This window comes from Spinacia oleracea, chromosome 6 (genome assembly GCF_020520425.1).
Source record: "Spinacia oleracea cultivar Varoflay chromosome 6, BTI_SOV_V1, whole genome shotgun sequence".
Lineage (NCBI taxonomy): Eukaryota > Viridiplantae > Streptophyta > Magnoliopsida > Caryophyllales > Amaranthaceae > Spinacia > Spinacia oleracea.
The window spans coordinates 52,712,177-52,735,443 of NC_079492.1; the positions used below are offsets into that span (position 1 = coordinate 52,712,177).

At 36.8% G+C, this 23,267-nt stretch overlaps 1 protein-coding gene across 1 annotated transcript; it reads right to left on the minus strand.

Annotated features, from left to right (window-relative positions):
• Window positions 1–3,322: 3,322 nt before the first annotated feature.
• Window positions 3,323–4,501, minus strand: LOC110780855 (uncharacterized). The gene has a single exon (XM_021985154.2). The coding sequence runs from the start codon at window positions 4,499–4,501 to the stop codon at window positions 3,323–3,325; it is 1,179 nt and encodes a 392-aa protein (XP_021840846.2).
• Between the last annotated feature and the right edge of the window lie 18,766 nt (window positions 4,502–23,267).

Below are 23,267 nucleotides of genomic sequence, written 5' to 3' on the forward strand. Positions count from 1 at the left end.
GATGAGTAACAGTAATTATACTTCACTTCAATTAATTCTTTAATATTTACGTCGAAATCTAAATGAAATTTAATAAATATTCCTAACCTTGATTAAATATTAATATTAAAATCTAACTCAAATCATGAAATCAAACTTAGAGTTTAATTAATACATCCCTTTATTACTAATGACACATGATTATCTTTATTAAGCATCGATCGTGAATTTGATGGTTGCATCCTCACTCTAAGGCATCCCCTGATCTTCTTCGTACCTAAAACAAAAGCAACATCGTGAGCCGAGGCCCAGTAACATACTACCCTAACAGCGTAAACTCATTTCAATTCATTTTATTTACTTTGCAATCAGGGAGAATAGAACATAGTAAAACACTTTCATAAATGCATTATAATAAAACATCATTTATAACTTGAAACTTTAATAGTTCCCATTATCTTTCATAAAACATTCATTTTACTTGGTAACTGACAAGTTAGCCTTGCGGGACGTCTCCCACCTTGTGATAGTCCTCAAGGAGCACTCTCCCTTGTTGGACATACGCCCGTACCTAAATAGTTTCTCTTTTAGCTTGCGGTAACCCTCAAGGAGCACTCTCCCTTGTTGGGTGTCCCGCGGTACGGCGGTACGTGCACGACCTAAAAATAGTAACCCCACTAACTGCCAGAACCGGTTACACTTTTATTTATCATGTTTCGTATCTTATTCGTAACTCATCATTCTTATAAAATCATTCATAAACACATTTGAATATCATCATGCATAAAACACACTTTGTAAACACAATTCATGTCCCACAATCCATTAAAACATATCATTATAAACATATTTCATAAATTCATAAAAACACAGTTCATAAGGGGATTGTGGATGTTAGCAATAGATGTTACCTCAACCGTAGTTAATATTCCCTGTTCGATGGACCGTTCTTCCTGAGCTCCGAGTTCGATTTCTTTCACAATATTAAATCATTCAATTAGTTATTAACGATTAATATTAATACTTTATAGTAAGTTTATAAATAATTATAAATAACGAATTGTAATAAAAAATTATAATTTCATAGTTTTATCGTTAATATTATTATTAATCAAAATTTCAATAAAAAACTAAATTCTTATTTTATAAATCGATTTTATACGAATATTAATTTAAACCAATATTTCTATCGAAATATATTATAATATCATCATTAAGAATTTATTTAATTGAAATTATCAAGTAAACGTTTTCAAAATATTTAGATTGGTAAATAATATGGGCAAAATAACAAAACTCACTTAGTAATTTGGGCCAAGGGACATTTGGGCTTACTTTGAGTAATAAAAGAACAAAGTTCCAATATTGGAACTCGTTCTCTGGGAAGCAAAGGCACGAAGCGGTGGAGTCTCGAAGGAACAGGGGAGGCAGCGAATGGGAGGAGAGGGGTGATGGTGGCCGGAGTCTAGGCGGCGGTTCTGAGCGGCCTGGGTGTAGGCAGAAGCCGGCGGTAATCGCAGCACGGCGGCGCAGTGGTTGCGCGATTCAGAGAGAAAACAGGGGAGTCGAGTGAAGAGGGAGGCAGGGCGCGGTGGTCCGCGAAGGTAGGGGTGGCTGAGTGGCTGTGCGCAGCTTGCGCGGAGGAGATGGAGGGTGGAGAGTGGGAGCACGGTGGTGCTGGTAGCTGGGTGCGACGGAGAAAAGGGCAGGGGAGGAGTGCGAAACAGAAGAGGAAACAGGGGAATTTGTGGTGGTGACTTGGGGCTGCTCAGTGGGGGGGTTGCGGTGGTTCTGGGTGGTGTTAAAGGTGGCAGACGCTGGTGGATGACGGTGGTTGCAGTGAAGGGTGCAACGAAGGGGAGAAAGAGGGTGGCAATGGTGGTGGTTATGGGTGTTAATTGAAATTGAAATTCAATGCGAAATTGTGTCTGATTTGTGTGAATAATTGTAGCAGACTTTTATAGTGTTCAGTAGAGTGAAGAAGAAGCTCAAATTCTTGGGGACCAAGGTATGAATCAAGACTGAATTGAGGGAAGGAGAGGAATGAAGAATTTTCTTCCATTCCTGCTTTGTACGTGGAGAGCAAAGAGAGAAGAAAAAAGGAATTTTGGCTTTGTAGGGGCATTTTCGTAATTTCACTTCACTAGGAAAATTTCTGAAAATATGTTGTTATAATTAGAAATCGACAGAAAATAGAAATCCTTAATTAAGAACAAGTTTTTAAATAATTCTTTAGAAAAATATCGTTAACGAAAAATAAATTCAGTTTTCGAATAAGAACGTTCCGAAATTATAAAAAAATTCGAAATAAATTACGAAATGATTTAAAAAGTAGCTTAAGCTCGTAAATTCGAAATTAAATTATAAAATCTGAAAAATAATAATAAATCGGTTTAACAATTCAAGTGGAATAAAACTTCGTTAATTGAAAATGAGTTCGAAATTAGAATTTAAAACGATTTTAAGCTAAATAAAAACAATTAAGCATAATTAATTAAGTTTTAAAAATTCGGGGTATTACATTCTTACCCCCTTAGAAAAAGTTTCGTCCTCGAAACTTGAATTGATTTTTGAAAGTCGAAAATATTTGAATAAAAGTACGATATTTTATTTTAAAACCAAGATCTCACAATTTCATTCCAATTCCGACATTGTCTAGCCTTCATTCCGCCATCTTCTTTAATGACTCCGCTTCAACTCGAGACCTAGAATCGAAGAGTAAAGAATACAAAAGGGGCAAAATTATATGTTGATCTTAATCGTCATTAAGGTCAATTATATTCCGCCATCGTCTTTTGTATCTCTACTTTACTTCATAAAATAGGATCGAGGAGCAAAGAACATAAAAAAGGGCAAACTTGTTAGCGTAGACTAGGCTCCCATTTTTCTTTGTGAGATCCCGTTTGAAAATATTTTCTTCCAAAAATAGTAATGTTTTTAATACAAAATTATAATTCTGAAGATAGATATAATGAAAATAAATATTTACCTAACAATTATAATAGTCAAATAATTTGTAAAAGTCATTTGTTATAATAATCTCGTACTCTGAGCTCAGGAGAACTTCCATCGAAGACGACTTTCCATGTGTAATGATTAGTTATTTTCAATACAATCATGTCAGCATAAACATAATCCATAAAGCATATCTTACACATAATTCTTGATTTGAAAAATTTCACATTTAACATAAACATAACATTCATATAACTAATGATGGTAATACATCTTAGTTTGATACTTGATTAGCGCATATTACTTTCAAAATTTCCATCATTTAGTTTAGACTATTTCCTCTAGATGTTTGATCACGCGTTTTCAACAGATCATTCTGCTTCATTCTTCACTCCATACTAGCGAAGTCGTCGTTGTCATTTGCATCATCGTCTTTTCCTTGCATTAAAAACACTCTTCCATTCGAAGTTGCTCCACGTGGGGGATTACGGTTGAAATTTGTAGTGCCACCATTTCCTTTGTTTTCATCGTTTCTCCTATCACCTTGCTCTCGATGTATTTGCGGACAATCTCTGATTTGGTGATCTTTGCTACCACATTTGAAACAATCTCGCGTACCAATTCGACATTCTTTCTCAGTATGGTTCCATCTTCCACACTTGGCGCATCCACGATTCTTGTTGAAGTTTTGGTTTCCATTATTCCCTCCTTGATAGCTGACATTGACATTTTGTTTCTTATTGTTCGGTTGATTTTCTTCGAAGCTCCCTTTTCGTTTTCCATATGTTTCTTCTCGAAGCTTGATAATTCTTTCGACGTTAATTGCTCGATCGTACAACTCTTGGAAAGTGGAAATTCTAGAACTCGAAAGACGATCACGGATCTCAATGCTTAATCCTCCTTCAAATCGATTCATCCTTTGCCTATCAGTAGTCACCAGGTCAGGGGCAAATCGAGCAAGCTCATTGAATTTCACTGCATATTCCAGAACATTCTTCTTTCCTTGACTCAATTTGATAAATTCCGATTCCATTTGCAGTTGCAGAGAATAGGGATAAAATTGTTCCCGCATAGCTTCCGTCAGTTTTTCCCAACCAAAACCAGGCTCATTTTGGATTCCTTTAACACTTTTCCACCACAGGTTGGCTTGTCCTTTCAAGTAAAAGACAGCATAGTTGACCTTCCATTTCTCGGGGCATTGAGTTGCATCAAATAATTTCTCCATATCGCTAATCCATTCCTCAAATTCATTAGGGCCTGGCTTGCCATCATAGGTAGGGGGTTTATGAGAAGCGAACTTCTTGAACATGTTGGAGCATTCTTCTTGCTCTGACCTTGGCTTTTGACGATTTCCTTGCAGAAGTTCCGACATTATCAATCTCATTAAATCCATTCGATTATCGCTTGTTTCTCCTGGAGTGTCCCCGAAAATGGGATCCTTGCGCAATTCTTCAATTCTTTCTTGCATTCCTCCCAGCGCTAATGCAGATTTGTGATTACCATTGCCATCGTTAACATCGTTATCGTTTCTAGTGCCGTCAATAGGAATATTTCCGCTTGAAGTCATCGCCGATCTGATCGCAAGGATACAACACTTCAGATAATCTTTTCTTCTTGAAATTAGACTAAGAAATTCTGTAAATCATAATAAAGAAAACATTCCCGTTGCGTTCCCCGTCCTATCACTCACACTCATTTCATTTTAACTTAGCATGATTTTAACTCATTCTTTTTACTCATTCCTTAAAATTCTTGCTTAAGACCTAATAAATTTTATTTCGTGCAAAACCCGTAAAGTTTAGCACTTATGGTCGCAGAACCTTGGCTCTGAATACCAAACTGTAACGCCCCGACTTCTAAACACCATTAATTAGGTTAATTATCTTTAATTAGCAGCGGAAATCCTAATTTAGTCGGAGCGTCACATGCCGTACCTCCCTCGCGGGAAATACAAGGCGACATAACCTTTTTACATTTACTGACTACTGATGAGTAACAGTAATTATACTTCACTTCAATTAATTCTTTAATATTTACGTCGAAATCTAAATGAAATTTAATAAATATTCCTAACCTTGATTAAATATTAATATTAAAATCTAACTCAAATCATGAAATCAAACTTAGAGTTTAATTAATACATCCCTTTATTACTAATGACACATGATTATCTTTATTAAGCATCGATCGTGAATTTGATGGTTGCATCCTCACTCTAAGGCATCCCCTGATCTTCTTCGTACCTAAAACAAAAGCAACATCGTGAGCCGAGGCCCAGTAACATACTACCCTAACAGCGTAAACTCATTTCAATTCATTTTATTTACTTTGCAATCAGGGAGAATAGAACATAGTAAAACACTTTCATAAATGCATTATAATAAAACATCATTTATAACTTGAAACTTTAATAGTTCCCATTATCTTTCATAAAACATTCATTTTACTTGGTAACTGACAAGTTAGCCTTGCGGGACGTCTCCCACCTTGCGATAGTCCCCAAGGAGCACTCTCCCTTGTTGGACATACGCCCGTACCTAAATAGTTTCTCTTTTAGCTTGCGGTAACCCTCAAGGAGCACTCTCCCTTGTTGGGTGTCCCGCGGTACGGCGGTACGTGCACGACCTAAAAATAGTAACCCCACTAACTGCCAGAACCGGTTACACTTTTATTTATCATGTTTCGTATCTTATTCGTAACTCATCATTCTTATAAAATCATTCATAAACACATTTGAATATCATCATGCATAAAACACACTTTGTAAACACAATTCATGTCCCACAATCCATTAAAACATATCATTATAAACATATTTCATAAATTCATAAAAACACAGTTCATAAGGGGATTGTGGGTGTTAGCAATAGATGTTACCTCAACCGTAGTTAATATTCCCTGTTCGATGGACCATTCTTCCTGAGCTCCGAGTTCGATTTCTTTCACAATATTAAATCATTCAATTAGTTATTAACGATTAATATTAATACTTTATAGTAAGTTTATAAATAATTATAAATAACGAATTGTAATAAAAAATTATAATTTCATAGTTTTATCATTAATATTATTATTAATCAAAATTTCAATAAAAAACTAAATTCTTATTTTATAAATCGATTTTATACGAATATTAATTTAAACCAATATTTCTATCGAAATATATTATAATATCATCATTAAGAATTTATTTAATTGAAATTATCAAGTAAACGTTTTCAAAATATTTAGATTGGTAAATAATATGGGCAAAATAACAAAACTCACTTAGTAATTTGGGCCAAGGGACATTTGGGCTTACTTTGAGTAATAAAAGAACAAAGTTCCAATATTGGAACTCGTTCTCTGGGAAGCAAAGGCACGAAGCGGTGGAGTCTCGAAGGAACAGGGGAGGCAGCGAATGGGAGGAGAGGGGTGATGGTGGCCGGAGTCTAGGCGGCGGTTCTGAGCGGCCTGGGTGTAGGCAGAAGCCGGCGGTAATCGCAGCACGGCGGCGCAGTGGTTGCGCCATTCAGAGAGAAAACAGGGGAGTCGAGTGAAGAGGGAGGCAGGGCGCGGTGGTCCGCGAAGGTAGGGGTGGCTGAGTGGCTGTGCGCAGCTTGCGCGGAGGAGATGGAGGGTGGAGAGTGGGAGCACGGTGGTGCTGGTAGCTGGGTGCGACGGAGAAAAGGGCAGGGGAGGAGTGCGAAACAGAAGAGGAAACAGGGGAATTTGTGGTGGTGACTTGGGGCTGCTCAGTGGGGGGGTTGCGGTGGTTCTGGGTGGTGTTAAAGGTGGCAGACGCTGGTGGATGACGGTGGTTGCAGTGAAGGGTGCAACGAAGGGGAGAAAGAGGGTGGCAATGGTGGTGGTTATGGGTGTTAATTGAAATTGAAATTCAATGCGAAATTGTGTCTGATTTGTGTGAATAATTGTAGCAGACTTTTATAGTGTTCAGTAGAGTGAAGAAGAAGCTCAAATTCTTGGGGACCAAGGTATGAATCAAGACTGAATTGAGGGAAGGAGAGGAATGAAGAATTTTCTTCCATTCCTGCTTTGTACATGGAGAGCAAAGAGAGAAGAAAAAAGGAATTTTGGCTTTGTAGGGGCATTTTCGTAATTTCACTTCACTAGGAAAATTTCTGAAAATGTGTTGTTATAATTAGAAATCGACAGAAAATAGAAATCCTTAATTAAGAACAAGTTTTTAAATAATTCTTTAGAAAAATATCGTTAACGAAAAATAAATTCAGTTTTCGAATAAGAACGTTCCGAAATTATAAAAAAATTCGAAATAAATTACGAAATGATTTAAAAAGTAGCTTAAGCTCGTAAATTCGAAATTAAATTATAAAATCTGAAAAATAATAATAAATCGGTTTAACAATTCAAGTGGAATAAAACTTCGTTAATTGAAAATGAGTTCGAAATTAGAATTTAAAACGATTTTAAGCTAAATAAAAACAATTAAGCATAATTAATTAAGTTTTAAAAATTCGGGGTATTACACTTTTGCTCAATTATTTAGTTGTCGTAATAGGTTCACTTTTGCTCAGTTATTATGCACCATTTCATTTAACCCATTAATCCAATTATGGAGAAATTTATTTTAACTTAATCTATTGCCACTAAACCAAACATAGGAAATAAATTAAGTTAAAATGAATTTAGATCTACTTAATGCATGTGTGTCATTTTTATCTTCCAAATGAACTTAATTATTATTATTGTCTTCCAAAAAAAAAAATACCATCCATTCACCGTAACAAAACCTAATAACATAAATACAAAACCGTTACTAAAAAAAACAAATAAAATGAAATCCGTGCATCGCACGGGCTTCAAAACTAGTATATATATATATATATATATATATATATATATATATATATATATATATATATATATATATATATATATATATATATATATATATATATATATATATATATATATATATATATATATATATATATATATATATATATATACTTGTTTGGCAAATGGCTTTTTGATGGCTTTTTGGTTGGCTTTTGGCTGTTGGCTTTTTAATCTGGTCAAACAGCCAAAAAATATGTTTGGTAACTGGCTTTTTATCTTGCTGAAAAGCCAGCTTTTCCGCCAAAAATGAAAAGCTAGTAACACTAGCTTTTTGGAGTTGGCTTTTGGCTTTTCACTATCTAAATTACTTTTTTGTCCTTATTTTTTACTAATTAACTAATAGTTAATAATTAATTATTAATAATTAATAATTAATAATTAATAATTAATAATTAACAATTAACAATTAACAATTAACAATTAACAATTAACAATTAACAATTAACAATTAACAATTAACAATTAACAATTAATAATTAACAATTAATAACTAATAATTAATAATTAATAACTAATAACTAATAACTAAAAGTTAATAATTACGGAGTACTCCGTATTAATTAATGACTAATAACTAAAAGGGAATAATTAATAAATAATTAGTTATTAATTAATAATAATTAATAGTTAATTATTAATGATTAATTAATAAATAATTAGTTATTAATTAATAATAATTAATCATTAATTATTAATGATTAATTAATAAATAATCATTAATTATTAATGATTAATTAATAATTAATAATTATTATTAATTTAATTATTATTAATTATTAATCATTGATTATTAATTATTAGTTATTAATTATTACTCCATAATTATTAATTAAAATAATAATTTATTAATACTATTGCATAAAGTAATTTATTTTTAAATTTATATTTTATTTATTTGTAATTACATTTTACTCCGTACATAATACAAAGTATGTATTGAAAAATGAATAAAATACATTAAATGTCCTTAAATGTCATTTTACATAGCTACAGCCAACAGCCAACAACTGATTTTACCAAACATATTTGTAACCAATCCATAGTCAAACAGCCAACAAAAGCAGCCAACTTGAACAGTCAGTCAAACCAGCCAAGTAAAGCAGCCGACAGCCAACAGCCAACAGCCAATTGCCAAACAGGGCCATAGATTAGTGGTAATAATGATATTAAAATATGGCACATATTGCTGAAATACTTGGAATAAATTGCATTACCACACCCTTTTATTTGTGATAGAGAGAGGCAGGCTCCTAAACAATAGAAAAACTGAACACAAAAAAAATAAAATAAAAATATTACCACGCCATTTATTATTACCTAAAATAAACACATGCAATAAAAATGATTGTAACGTACTAATAGGAATGGCAGTAATTAACTAGTTAGAGGGATTAATTATACATTAATACAAATAATACAATGAAGTTGTGGCACTTACATCTCAATAATAGTTTCAAGTGTAATCGTTTTTGCTAGGTAGGCCACCATAAGACAAGGACTGAATACGTAAAATACAAGCTGTTGGCACATAAAATGTATGTAATTAGCAAAATATTAAAATACAAGTTAGATCGAGTATAATAAGATTCAAATACAAAAGAGAGTTTTTTTTCCAAAATGTCACTCCATTCGTTTCAAAATAAGTGCGACACTTGCACGCAAAGTTTTAGGCAATTAAATTAAGTTTGTTGTTTTAATTAATGTGCAAGTGGTTAAAGTTGAGTATTAAATATGCTTATAAAAAGTGAGTGGAGTGGTATTTTATCCATTCATAGAGAGTAGAGAAATTAAAATAAATATAATCACTCCATCTCTTTTTGTTCTTTACGTTTTTCTTATTGGCTTTCTCAAAAAGTTCTTTACATTTCCTTTATATTATCATATAAATGCTTTAATATTCTATCAAAATTTGTATCCAATGATATTTTAACCAATTAAATTCATTGGGTCATTTAATCTCTCAAAATTTTCTACTCGGACATTAAATTTTTTCTTACTTTCCAAATATCAGAATTTTAATAAGAGTGAAAACATTATAAATAAACGTAATTGTCCTTGTTTAATAAAATAATAGAGGAATCTTGTTGACCCTAAAGTTTTGATGATGACAAAGCAAACTCCTGACAATTGGTTAAGTTATGTTGCATAATAGGTTCTGAGATCCTTAGAGGGATAATGCTAAGTTAAGGAGATCCTGAGTTGGATAAACTAAGCAACGTGGAATATAAGCAAGTAATTGATCCATGTCAGACACTACATTGAAGATATAATCATTAAGCAATTTTACAAAGGCGAGATCCTTAGGCGAGTTCCTAAGGCGAGATCCTCATATATTATGTGGATCCTCGATGTTCCAGAGAAGGAACAAATTGAGAAAACTTCGAGTGAAGCTTCTAAAGGTGCAACATGAAGACTACAACATATGAGTTTATGTTTAGGATTTATGTAAGTATTTAATATTGTTTATACGTAATTTGGAACAAAAGGAACCTAAGTATTTTGGTACGTTTTAAATTGAAATATATTAACTGTAATTATAAAAGAGTTTTAAGTTGGAAAATCTTTGTTAATAAATAAAATGAATTTAATTAATAAATGTAAACATAGGATTCTGTTTTCATTCTCCTTGTTTCTCAAGCAAAAGATTTTCCATGATCCTTAAAACTCTCCCACGTATTTCTGTTTAAACGTGCATTTAGTGTTTTGATTTGGTCTCCCCTGTTTCTCTCCAACTATGCCCACGTTACTGAGCAGTAACAGTTAGTGGGTAGTTGAGGAGAACATGGGTACCCAACCTTAGGTAAAACTCTCCTATAAAAGGATAAGAGTTTTGGCTTTTCAAAACACAACTGATTTCAACAAAATCTATCTTAAAGAGAGTAAACGTTTTAAAAGAATCAGTTTGCAAAATAGAGTGTTCCTTGAGTTCCTTATTACTATAAGCTTTATTACGTACTAGAGTTTTATATCAAATTGTATTTTGGGTTTAAGGGTTGAGTGATCCTTGAGTGACTTAGAGTTAAGTCAAAGAGAGAAAGAGCGACTAAGAGTTTAGTCAAAGAGAGAAAGAGCGACTTAGAGTTAAGTCAAAGAGAAAAGGAGCGACTTAGAGTTAAGTCAGAGAGAGAAAGAGTAACACAATAATCAAAGGGGATTGCTGTGGGGAACTCGTGTTCGAGAGGAACTCGAGTTAAAGAGTGTATTTGTAATAGAGTTATTACATTAATACAAAAGAGTAGTGAGGTTATTCTTGATTAGGATCAAGAAGGTTCCTCCGTTTTATATCTTTCTCCGCTTATTGTTCTCGATCAGTCTCTTTATTGTTTAAATTCCGTAAGAAACTTACCCAAGTTCCCAAGAAACAATTCACCCCTCCTCTTGTCAAGTGTTCCTACTGAATTATCAGTTGGTATCAGAGCAGGATCTCACAAAAATACAGGAAGTCCTGTTGAGAAAAAGTTCCTGGAAAGTATGAACGCTTACGAGAAACTCGAGGAAGGTTATTCCACTCAAAGACCTCCAATGTTCAACGGGAAATTCTACACCTACTGGATGAACAGGATGGAGATCTATATCAAGGCAGAGAACTATCAAATTTGGCGAGTCATAGAAGTCGGCGATTTCGAGGTAACAACGACCAATGCTCAAAATGAGGTAGTTCCTAAACCCATGTCTGAATTTTCTAAGGAAGATTTTGAGAAATTTGAAATCAACGCAATGGCTGTGAAAATCTTGCATTGCGGCCTTGGACCTCACGAACATAACAGAGTTATGGGGTGCAAGAGCGCAAAGCAAATCTGAGATCTTCTTCAAATAACTCATAAAGGAACTAATGAGGTTAAACGTTCAAAAATTTATTTATTAATGTATAAGTATGAACGTTTCGAAATGCAACCAAGAGAAACAATTCAGGAAATGTTTACTCATTTCACTAACATTACTAATGAACTAGTTTATCTTGGAAGAATTATTCCCTCTGATGAACAGGTTAGGAAGATCCTAAGGAGCATGCCACAGGATGGTAGATGGAGAACCAAGGTCACGGCACTATTTGAAACAAAGGACTTCACCAAATTCAACATTGAACAATTGGCGGGATCTTTGATGACTCATGAATTACATCTAGGAGCAGCTGTTCCTGAGAACCGAGGCCTTGCTCTCAAGGCTGAGGAACAGGAGGACTCAGAACCTGATGAATATGAGGTTGCTACGTTGGTCAGAAGAATGAAAAGATTTTACAGGAACTCTAAACCTGGAAATCTAAGAGGAAGGAACTCAATGCGAAAACCAAGCGGTTCTAAGTCTGACCAAGGATGTTTCAAGTGCGGTGATTCTGCCATCAAATCAAAGACTGCCCTCAGTGGAAAAATGAAAAAGGGAAAGGCAAGGGAAAGGATCAATACAAGGAAAGATTCAACAAATCCACCTCTGCCAAGCCCAACTTCAAGAAGGCAATGATCGAAGCTTGGGAAGAAGCCACTGACTCGGAAGAAGATGAGGATCAACCAGAAGAAACAACAAACCTTTGTCTTATGGCAAAGATTGATGGAACCACCCAAAATCCATCAAGTGAAGTAAGGTCCTCAACTCTTCTATCTCTGTCTAAAATTAAATTAGTGGAATTATTGATAGAAACTCTAGACATTTTTAAAAAGCTTATCGTAATAAAGGCTCAAAGTGACAAGGCAATGGAACTTAGCAAAGAACACACAACCTACCTCGATAATGTTAAATCTGATGTACATGGTAGGTTCTTTTAGTTGGCTGTCAGGAACACCTCTCTTGAAGAAAGAGTTAAAACTGTATATATTATGCTTGATGAAGCTAACAATGTTGATGAAACTCAGGAACAAGAAGATTTCGAAATTGGTTTAATTCGTTTTACAGATAATGATGAGGAAATATCTCGTGGAAGACATCAAAATGAAATAGCAGATCCACAAACACAAGAAACTGCTACTAACCACAAAGTTCCTGTAAGAAGAAATCCAAGAGCTCCTGATCATGAGGAACCAGAAAATCCTGATCCTGAGGAACCAGAAAATGCTGATCTTGAGGAACCAGAAAATGTTGATTCTGAGGAACCAGAAAATGCTGATCCTGAGGAACCGGAAGAAGATCAAGAACCTTCTGATGCAGAGGAACAAGGATCTCAGAAAACAGAAGGAACTGAGGAGACCTTAGATGTTTCAGTGGCACAATTTCAACCTAAGCCCTGGAAACATCAAAGTTCTCACCCAATGGATCTGATTATCAGTGACATTAGGAAAGGAACTCAAACGAGGTCACAACTAAGGAACTTCTGTGCTTTTCATGCATTCCTCTCCACAATCGAGCCAAGGAACCACACGGAATCTTTGGAAGATACTGATTGGATCACTGCCATGCAAGATGAGTTAAATGAGTTCCAAAGGAACAAGGTATGGCATCTGGAACCCAAACCAAAGAATCAGAAGGTCATAGGATTAAAGTGGGTGTTCAGGAACAAGCTCGATGAACATGCAACAATCATCAGGAACAAGGCAAGGTTAGTAGTCAAAGGCTACAATCAACAGGAAGGTATTGAATTCGAAGAAACTTTTGCTCCTGTTGCTAGATTAGAATCTATTCGTATTCTAAATGCTTCTGCAGCCTTTATGAAGGAAATAATGCCCTTGGTCCAAGTATGCATTCTATGTTAAGTCTAATAAATGCGGTTCAGTATTAATTAACAAGTTAATAATTCAGTGAGATCAAGTGAGCTGAATGCCTAGCTAGAGGCCGCTTCAGTTCAAGTGGAATTAATGATATTAATCCACAGCTTACTCTTGACTGAACCCGTAGGGTCACACAAATAGTACGTAAACGGATCAAGTATTTAATGGCATTAAATACTCCATCTATGAATATTCGGAACCGACGGATCTTGGTTTCAGTGGGAGCTAAGATCGTCACAGGCAAGAAATGAATACTCCGGAAACGATGATATTGCCGGAAACGGAAATATGGATCGTATCGGAAATATGAATATTATCCAAATCGTAGATGTTGCCGGAAACGGAAACATGGTACGTATCGGAAAATATTATTGGAAATGGAAATATTACCAGAATCGGAAATATTGCCGGAAACGGAAATATTGTCAGAATCGGAAATATTGCCGGAATCGGAAAATAATTCCGGAAACGGAAATATTAAATATTTGTTCGAAACGGAAATTAATTCCGGAATCGGAAATATTAAATATTGTTCGTATCGGAAATAGATTCCGGAAATGGAAATTTAATCGGAAGCGTATCGTACGAATTAGCATCGGACGAGGCCTGCCGGACGAAGGCCCAGCACGAAGCCAGGCCGTCGCCCAGCAAGCACGCACGCCACAAGCCCAGCGCGCGCCAAGGCCACGGATGCGTGGGCCTTGCTGCGTGGGCTGCAGCTCGCACGCATGGGCAGTCCTTGTGGCTGCCGTGTGTGTGTGAGTTTGTGCTCATGCGTGATTCCTGAATCTGCAAGAGTCACTGTATGATTAAATGTCTATTCCTAATTGGATAAATTAATTAAATAGAATTCATGTAGGATTCTAATTCCAATTAATTCGCATCCTACTAGGATTACGATTCCTTTTCCATAACTCTATAAATAAAGGCCTAGGGGTCATAATTTATATACAAGTTTCAAAGTATTCAAAAGTGAGTTTTTGAGAGAAAATTAAAACACATCTTGCTCATAAAAGTGCCGAATTTTCTAGTACCTTAAGGGCGATTCTAGTTGGTCAATCTAAGGCGGATCCGGACGTGCTGTGGACTATCTACGGAGGGACGACATTTGGAGTCCTAAAAGACTTGTTCTTGTTCGGTTCGGGCGCAGCTAGGGAGGGCACGCAACAAAGAGTATGCATCTAATTATGCTATATGATTATGTGTAAATAATATGATTCCTGGGTTAATGGTTGTTTCCGCATGATTTATGTAAATGTCATATGTATCATAACCTAACAGTGGTATCACGAGCCCCTTATTATTTTCATAATCTAAATTGCATGAACATGGTTAAATATTACAAATTTGCAAGAATTAAAAGGGGTGATTAATTTTCGTAATTGTTAATTAATTGCAAATTGCGTTTATTTAATTATACGTACGCAGTTTTTCGGCAGTTTCTTCGTTACTCATCCGAATTGAGTGATTTTTGTGTCAATTCCGCATGTAAAAGGCATTCTAAAATTTTGACAAAAATAGTATTTTTCTGCCGAACCCAGAATTCTCAAATTCGAAGCCTAACTATTACTTTTCGAAGGTTTTAGTTTTTCGAATGCAAAATTTCGTAAATTTAAGATGTTAAATTAAATATTTGCGATTCCTGTTGATAAATCTTGAATTTTTGATTGACCTACTGCATATGTTTAACAAGTTTGAATGCCTAGTCTTGTTAATTATGCAATCTAATTTGTAATTATGATTAATTTGTTGAAAATTAGAATAATTTAGAATTAATTTGATTTTCATAATTAATTGTAATTTAATTAGAAACCTATGATTAAAAACCACCATAAAAATTGTAAATTTACGATAAATTTTAAATTTTTATGACCTAGACTTGAATCCATAACAATCGGAAATCAATTGGATAATAAATTTTCGATTTTTTCGCCCTAAAATTATGAAATTAATAATATTTATTAATTTGTCATTAATTTTAAATATAAATTTTAAATTTTCTTGCGATTCGTTCAAATAACTTGCACGCACGAAGCAATGGACGCTTCGTGTTACCCTTAAGGGGTGTTGTATAATGCGGGCATGCGACGACGAGCAAGGGAGCTCGTCGCCCGTGCGGCACAAATGCAATGAGCAAGGGCGTAGTGCACGAGCGCAAGGCAGCAGCCCTGCCTTGTGTCGTGTGCCACGAGCAATGAACGTATGGGCATGGGCGAGGGGCGAGCCAAGGCAGTCGCGTGTGGGCAGCAAGCGAGCTGCGCCACAACGCGCGCTGCCTCGCACAAGTGCGCGCAGCCTCGCGCGCAGCGAGCGCAAGCTCGCGTGCCACGAGCGCTGCGCACAGCATCACTCGCGCGCACAGCGCGCGATGTCGCCCGCCCAGCGAGCGATGTCGCGCACCAGCGAGCGATGGCTCGCGCGCGCGCAGCGAGCGATCTCGCGCGCCAGCGAGCGATCTCGCGCCCCAGCGAGCGATGGCTCGCGCGCGCAGCGAGCGAGCTTGCGCGCCCAGCGAGCGATCTCGCGCGCCAGCGAGCGATGTCGCGAGCGCGCGCTGCGAGCGATAGCTCGCGTGCGATGGGCGCTATGCGGAGGCTTGCGTTGGGACAGCAGCAGCTATGCTACGAGCGCATGGGCTGCGCGCACATGGCCAGCAATGGCTGTGTGCGTGCGGCCCATGGGCATGCAACGCGTAGGGTGTTTGCGTTACGATTCGATCGTTTTGAATGTTTAATTTGAAAATTTCAGTTCACGTAATTTTAATTAATTTTAAAATTAATAATTTGAATTAATTTCTTGGATTTTAATTTTGAATATTATAATTATAATAAATGGAATTTATTCTAATTATTTTACTAAAATTAAAATCATGAATTAATTTAAATGCGACTGAAATTAAATTAAATTTTGGATTCAATTATAAATTTATATGAGCTTTAAATTTTAATTAAATTTGTATGTTTCCGGTTAGACTAGAAATACAATTTTATGTTTAAAATTAGTAAAGCATATGAATTTATTGGTTTGAGTGGGAGCGTTTTTAGTCATAAACTCTTGATTAGGTCTACAAATCCTTAAGGTTAAAACAACTCGATTAGAATTAATAAGGACTGAATAATTGGTAGATTATTGGTGACCTTGATTAATTGCTGCAAATGTTTACGTGATGCATAATGTGTTTTACTAACCAGCTATGTGGGCCATTCATGATAATGAATGGGTGAATGGTATATATTGTATATGTACTGTTTTGCAGGTTATGAAGTGACTAGTATGGCCCAAATAGGATAGAAAATATGGTCTGCGTACCATTAATTTGAATGTAATTGGTCTAAAGTACCAAAGTTATTTTTCAATTCAAATATGGTCTGCGAACCATCAAATAGTTGTAATTAGTTATAGCTTATCCTATTTGAAGAAAATGGTGCCTCCCACGGAGATTTTCAAGACGGACTTTGAAGTCAAAGCTTCAAGATGAAGTCGGGCCATACTAGATCACAAATATCTTATGCATGTTTTAAGTTATTTATTGCTTTAAATATGTCTTAAAATGCATGAGATCAAAAGCTTGATTATGTTGCATGATTAAGGATTTTAGTTCACTTAAAATCTAACCAACATAGTAAGAGCCTTAAGTTCCAAACTTAAAAATTGAGTTAAAAGGTGCCATGCCAAAATATACACTTGCTTGGATATCCTTTACATCAATCTAGTAATAGTTTTCGCTCAGCGAGGTGTTACTTATTGGTCCTAAAGGGGCAAGGTACACAAATAATTGTGAGTACATGTTAGTTTTGGTGAAACTCAACGATATAAGTAAGGAGTCCTTTTATGTCGTGGCAAATTCGATAGGTTTACCTAATAAGTTCTTAGACGTACCTATCAACCAAGAATAGTTTCTAGACTATTAGCAAAAGGCTTTTGCTTACCTAAGATGTTCTAGGATTAAGTCGACAAACTGTGCTTAGTTCTTCAATGATTTTAGGATCTTGGAATCATTTTATTCTCACCTGCCGGAACACATAACTTGAATAAAATGCTTAATAAACATTGAATTATGCATGTATGCTAGAATTTAAGTTTATTAAGAGAAACTGTGAATGGTTATTTATTTGTTTATTCTTTTCAATTGTAGTTTTTAATATGGCAAACAACAATTCATTCAACATTCGATCAATTCTCGAAAAGGAGAAGTTGAACGGGAAAAACTTCCTTGACTGGCAAAGGAACTTGCAAATAGTTCTTATGCAGGAAGAAAAGGAGTATGTCCTAGATGAGGCGATGCCCGAAGCTCCAGGCGACGGGATCACTCAGGCAGCCCTCAATCGTTGGATTGATGCCAACAAGGATGTGAAATGTCTAATGCTCGCCACTATGAGTGCGGATCTGCAGAAAACGTTCATCAACTCAGATGCTTTCACAATCATCAGTGAGTTGAAGAACATGTTCCAAGATCTAGCTCGAGTCGAAAGATTCGAGACTCATAGGCAAATTCTTGAGACCAAGCTTAAGAAAGGCGAGCCCGTAAGTCCACATGTTCTCAAAATGATTGGACTCATTGAGAATATGAGTCGGCTGGATCAGCAATTTTCTCAGGAAATGGCTATAGACACCATCCTCCATTCTCTTCATAGCGGGTATGATCAGTTCAAACTGAACTACAGTATGAATAGTCTGGACAAAACGCTCACTGAGCTTCACGGTATGCTGAAGACCGCTGAAAAGACGCTCAAAAGTGATAAGCAGGATGTGCTTATGGTGCGTGGGGGCAAGTTCAAGAAATCTGGAAAGAAGAGGAATGCTAAGAAAGGTGGCAACAAGGCCAGCCCAACTAAGCAAACTGGCGCCAAATCTGCAAAGAGGAAGGTCAGTCAACCCACTTCTGAATCCGAATGCTTCTACTGCAAAAAGAAGGGGCATTGGAAGAGAGATTGCTTGAAGCTAAAGGAAGATCAGAAGAACGGAACAGTCGTTCCATCTTCAGGTATTTTCGTTATAGACTGTATACTTGCTAATTCAACTTCTTGGGTATTAGATACAGGTTGTGGCTCACACTTATGTTCCAATCCACAGGGACTAAGAAGAAGTAGAAAGTTAAGCAAGGGAGAAGTCGACCTACGAGTGGGAAATGGAGCACGGATTGCTGCATTAGCTGTAGGAACTTACTATTTGTCGTTGCCCTCCGGGCTAGTTTTGGAACTGGAAGAATGTTTCCATGTTCCAAGTCTTACTAAAAACATCATTTCAGTTTCTTGCTTAGATGCTAAGGGATTTTCCTTTATAATAAAAGACAATAGTTGTTCGTTTTATTTTAAAGAGATGTTTTATGGATCTGCTAGATTAGTCAATGGACTTTATTTATTAGATCACGACAAACAAGTATATAACATAAATACCAAAAAGGCCAAAAAGGATGATTCAGATCTCACCTATCTGTGGCATTGTCGATTAGGCCATATAAACTTGAAACGCTTAGAAAGACTTCAAAGGGAAGGAATTCTAGAACCATTTGACTTAGAGGATTATGGTAAATGCGAATCATGTTTACTTGGCAAAATGACAAAGCAACCTTTCTCTAAAGTTGGAGAAAGAGCAAATGAACTATTGGGTTTAATCCATACAGATGTATGTGGACCAATGAGTACAAATGCTAGAGGTGGTTTCAGCTACTTTATCACTTTCACTGATGACTTCAGTAGGTATGGTTATGTCTACCTAATGAAGCATAAGTCTGAATCCTTTGACAAATTCAAGGAATTTCAGAGTGAAGTAGAGAATCAATTAGGCAAGAAGGTTAAGGCACTGCGGTCTGATAGAGGCGGTGAATATCTGAGCTATGAATTTGATGACCATCTGAAAGAATGTGGAATTCTATCAGAATTGACTCCTCCTGGAACACCACAATGGAACGGTGTGTCAGAACGGAGGAACAGAACCTTGCTAGACATGGTCAGGTCAATGATGGGTCAGGCCGAACTTCCATTAGAATTTTGGGGACATGCACTAAATACAGCTGCACTCACTATAAATAGAGCTCCGTCTAAAGCTGTCGAAAAGACTCCATACGAATTATGGTTTGGAAAGCCTCCAAATGTGTCTTTTCTTAAGATTTGGGGATGTGAAGTATACGTCAAACGATTAATTTCAGACAAACTTCATCCAAAATCTGACAAATGTATCCTTGTGGGCTATCCAAAGGAAACAAAGGGGTATTACTTCTACAATACATCTGAGAACAAAGTGTTTGTTGCTCGAGATGGTGTCTTTTTGGAGAAAGATCACATTTCCAAAATGACAAGTGGGAGAAAAGTAGACCTCGAAGAAATTCGAGTCGAACAACAAACTCTAGAGAATGCTCAAGATGACATTCAGGATGAAACTCAGAGATCTTTAGAAGAATCTGGTGAGAATCATGGTCAATCTAGAAATGTTACCCCGCGTAGATCGCAAAGATATAGATCTCAACCGGAAAGGTACTTAGGTATTTTGACGAACGAGAGCTATGACGTTCTATTACTTGAAAGTGATGAACCTGCGACTTACAAGCAAGCTATGACGAGCCCTAGCTCCAAGCAATGGCAAGAAGCCATGCAATCTGAATTAGACTCCATGTCTGAAAACCAAGTATGGGATTTGGTCGATTTGCCAGATGGCTACCAAGCCATTGGAAGCAAATGGGTTTTCAAACTGAAAAAGGACAAGGATGGGAAACTTGAAGTTTTCAAAGCTAGATTGGTTGCAAAAGGTTACAGGCAAGTCCACGGTGTGGATTACGATGAAACCTTTTCACCAGTTGCAATGCTAAAGTCTATTCGAATAATGTTAGCAATCGCTGCATATTACGATTACGAAATATGGCAGATGGATGTCAAAACTGCTTTCTTAAACGGCGTTTTAACAGAAACTGTGTTTATGACACAGCCTGAAGGTTTTGAGGATCCAAAGAATGCTAAAAAGGTATGCAAGCTAAAGAAGTCAATCTACGGATTGAAGCAGGCATCCAGGAGCTGGAATATACGTTTTGATGAAGCAGTCAGTGACTTTGGTTTCATCAAAAACGCAGACGAATCTTGTGTATACAAGAAGGTCAGTGGGAGCAAAATTGCTTTCCTAGTATTATATGTCGACGACATATTGCTTATCGGAAATGACATTCCTATGTTGAACTCTGTCAAGATTTGGCTTGGGAAATGTTTTTCGATGAAGGATCTGGGAGAAGCACAGTACATATTGGGCATCAAGATTTACAGAGATAGATCTAAAAGGATGATTGGACTTAGTCAAAGCACTTATATCAATAAGGTGCTTGATAGGTTCAAGATGGCGGACTCCAAGCGAGGCTACCTACCCATGTCTCATGGAATGACTCTAAGCAAGACTCAGTGCCCAAAAACACTTGATGAGCGTAGACGAATGAATGGGATTCCATATGCATCATTGATTGGTTCAATAATGTATGCTATGATATGTACACGCCCGGATGTTGCGTACGCACTCAGTGCTACGAGCAGATACCAGTCAGACCCAGGAGAGGCGCATTGGACTGCTGCCAAGAACATTCTGAAGTACCTGAAAAGGCACAAAGATGACTTCCTGGTCTATGGTGGAGATGATGAATTAATTGTTAAAGGCTATACGGACGCAAGTTTCCAAACCGACAAAGATGATTTCAGATCACAGTCTGGGTTTGTCTTCTGCCTCAACGGAGGAGCAGTAAGCTGGAAAAGTGCTAAGCAAAGCACCATTGCGGATTCTACAACTGAAGCGGAGTACATTGCTGCACATGAAGCAGCAAAGGAAGCTATATGGCTAAGGAAGTTCATAGGAGAACTTGGTGTAGTCCCCTCCATTAAAGGACCAATAGCCCTGTATTGTGATAATAACGGAGCTATTGCACAGGCAAAAGAGCCTAGACACCACCAGAGAGTCAAGCATGTACTTCGTAGATTTCACCTTCTACGAGAGTTCGTTGAAAGAAAAGAAGTCGAGATAAGCAAAATTGGAACTGATGACAACATATCAGATCCATTAACTAAACCTCTGCCGCAAGCGAAGCACAACTCGCACACTGCAGCTATGGGAATCAAGCATATTGGAGAATGGCTTTGATGTCTCTGTTTAATGTTTTAAAGTTTTAGAGTTTAAATCTTTGTAAAACATTATTGGTTAATCATTCACAATAAATGAAAGGAATTCATTTTTCCATTTAATTCGTGGTTTATTAAATGATGAGTCCCTTCAACTTGACGATATATTCAAGATAGACTGTCAGGACCAGTCCTGTGACTAAGAAATGTCTATCAAGTGAACTTGAATGTCAAAGGTTGAAAGTGGTCCCTAATCGGAGTTTTCTATAAAATTGGACGCATAGAAAACGTTAGACGATTAGAATGCAAGATGACTAGTAGTTCTGTTTCTTGAACTATGTGGACATGGCAATGTCATAATCATTTGCATAGATACTTACTTTGGGAAGACTAGTATCGGACAAGACCTATGAAACTTTACTGTAAGAGATGAAAGTCTGTCATAAGTAAATTTCATTAAATTATTAGACACTAAATCCTCAATACCTGAGTGATTTGAGATTACTTGTTTGAGAACTGGTTACTTTGACGTTGACCAACCGTCGCACCGTAAAAGGAGGCTATAAAGGCAACGCTCAGGTAATCACCTATCAAACGAAGTCTAATCTCAAGATCGCAAGATTGGGATTGTCCTCCCATAAATCGGGAAGAGATGCTTAAAAGTTGTACAAGGCCACTCAGAGAGCTAGAAACTGTGAAATGCATGGCCGTGCTCGGATGAATCATAGGCTATGATTATCTGTTTATTTGATCAGTTGAACTCTGAAACCGAGGAACACCTCTGGACATAATAAGGATGACAAACTCTTACCTTATGTTCAAGAGCAAGCATCGAGCGACAAAGGAATTAGGAAATGCACACTTGTCCCTAAGGACAAGTGGGAGACTGAAGGAAATAATGCCCTTGGTCCAAGTATGCATTCTATGTTAAGTCTAATAAATGCGGTTCAGTATTAATTAACAAGTTAATAATTCAGTGAGATCAAGTGAGCTGAATGCCTAGCTAGAGGCCGCTTCAGTTCAAGTGGAATTAATGATATTAATCCACAGCTTACTCTTGACTGAACCCGTAGGGTCACACAAATAGTACGTAAACGGATCAAGTATTTAATGGCATTAAATACTCCATCTATGAATATTCGGAACCGACGGATCTTGGTTTCAGTGGGAGCTAAGATCGTCACAGGCAAGAAATGAATACTCCGGAAACGATGATATTGCCGGAAACGGAAATATGGATCGTATCGGAAATATGAATATTATCCAAATCGTAGATGTTGCCGGAAACGGAAACATGGTACGTATCGGAAAATATTATTGGAAATGGAAATATTACCAGAATCGGAAATATTGCCGGAAACGGAAATATTGTCAGAATCGGAAATATTGCCGGAATCGGAAAATAATTCCGGAAACGGAAATATTAAATATTTGTTCGAAACGGAAATTAATTCCGGAATCGGAAATATTAAATATTGTTCGTATCGGAAATAGATTCCGGAAATGGAAATTTAATCGGAAGCGTATCGTACGAATTAGCATCGGACGAGGCCTGCCGGACGAAGGCCCAGCACGAAGCCAGGCCGTCGCCCAGCAAGCACGCACGCCACAAGCCCAGCGCGCGCCAAGGCCACGGATGCGTGGGCCTTGCTGCGTGGGCTGCAGCTCGCACGCATGGGCAGTCCTTGTG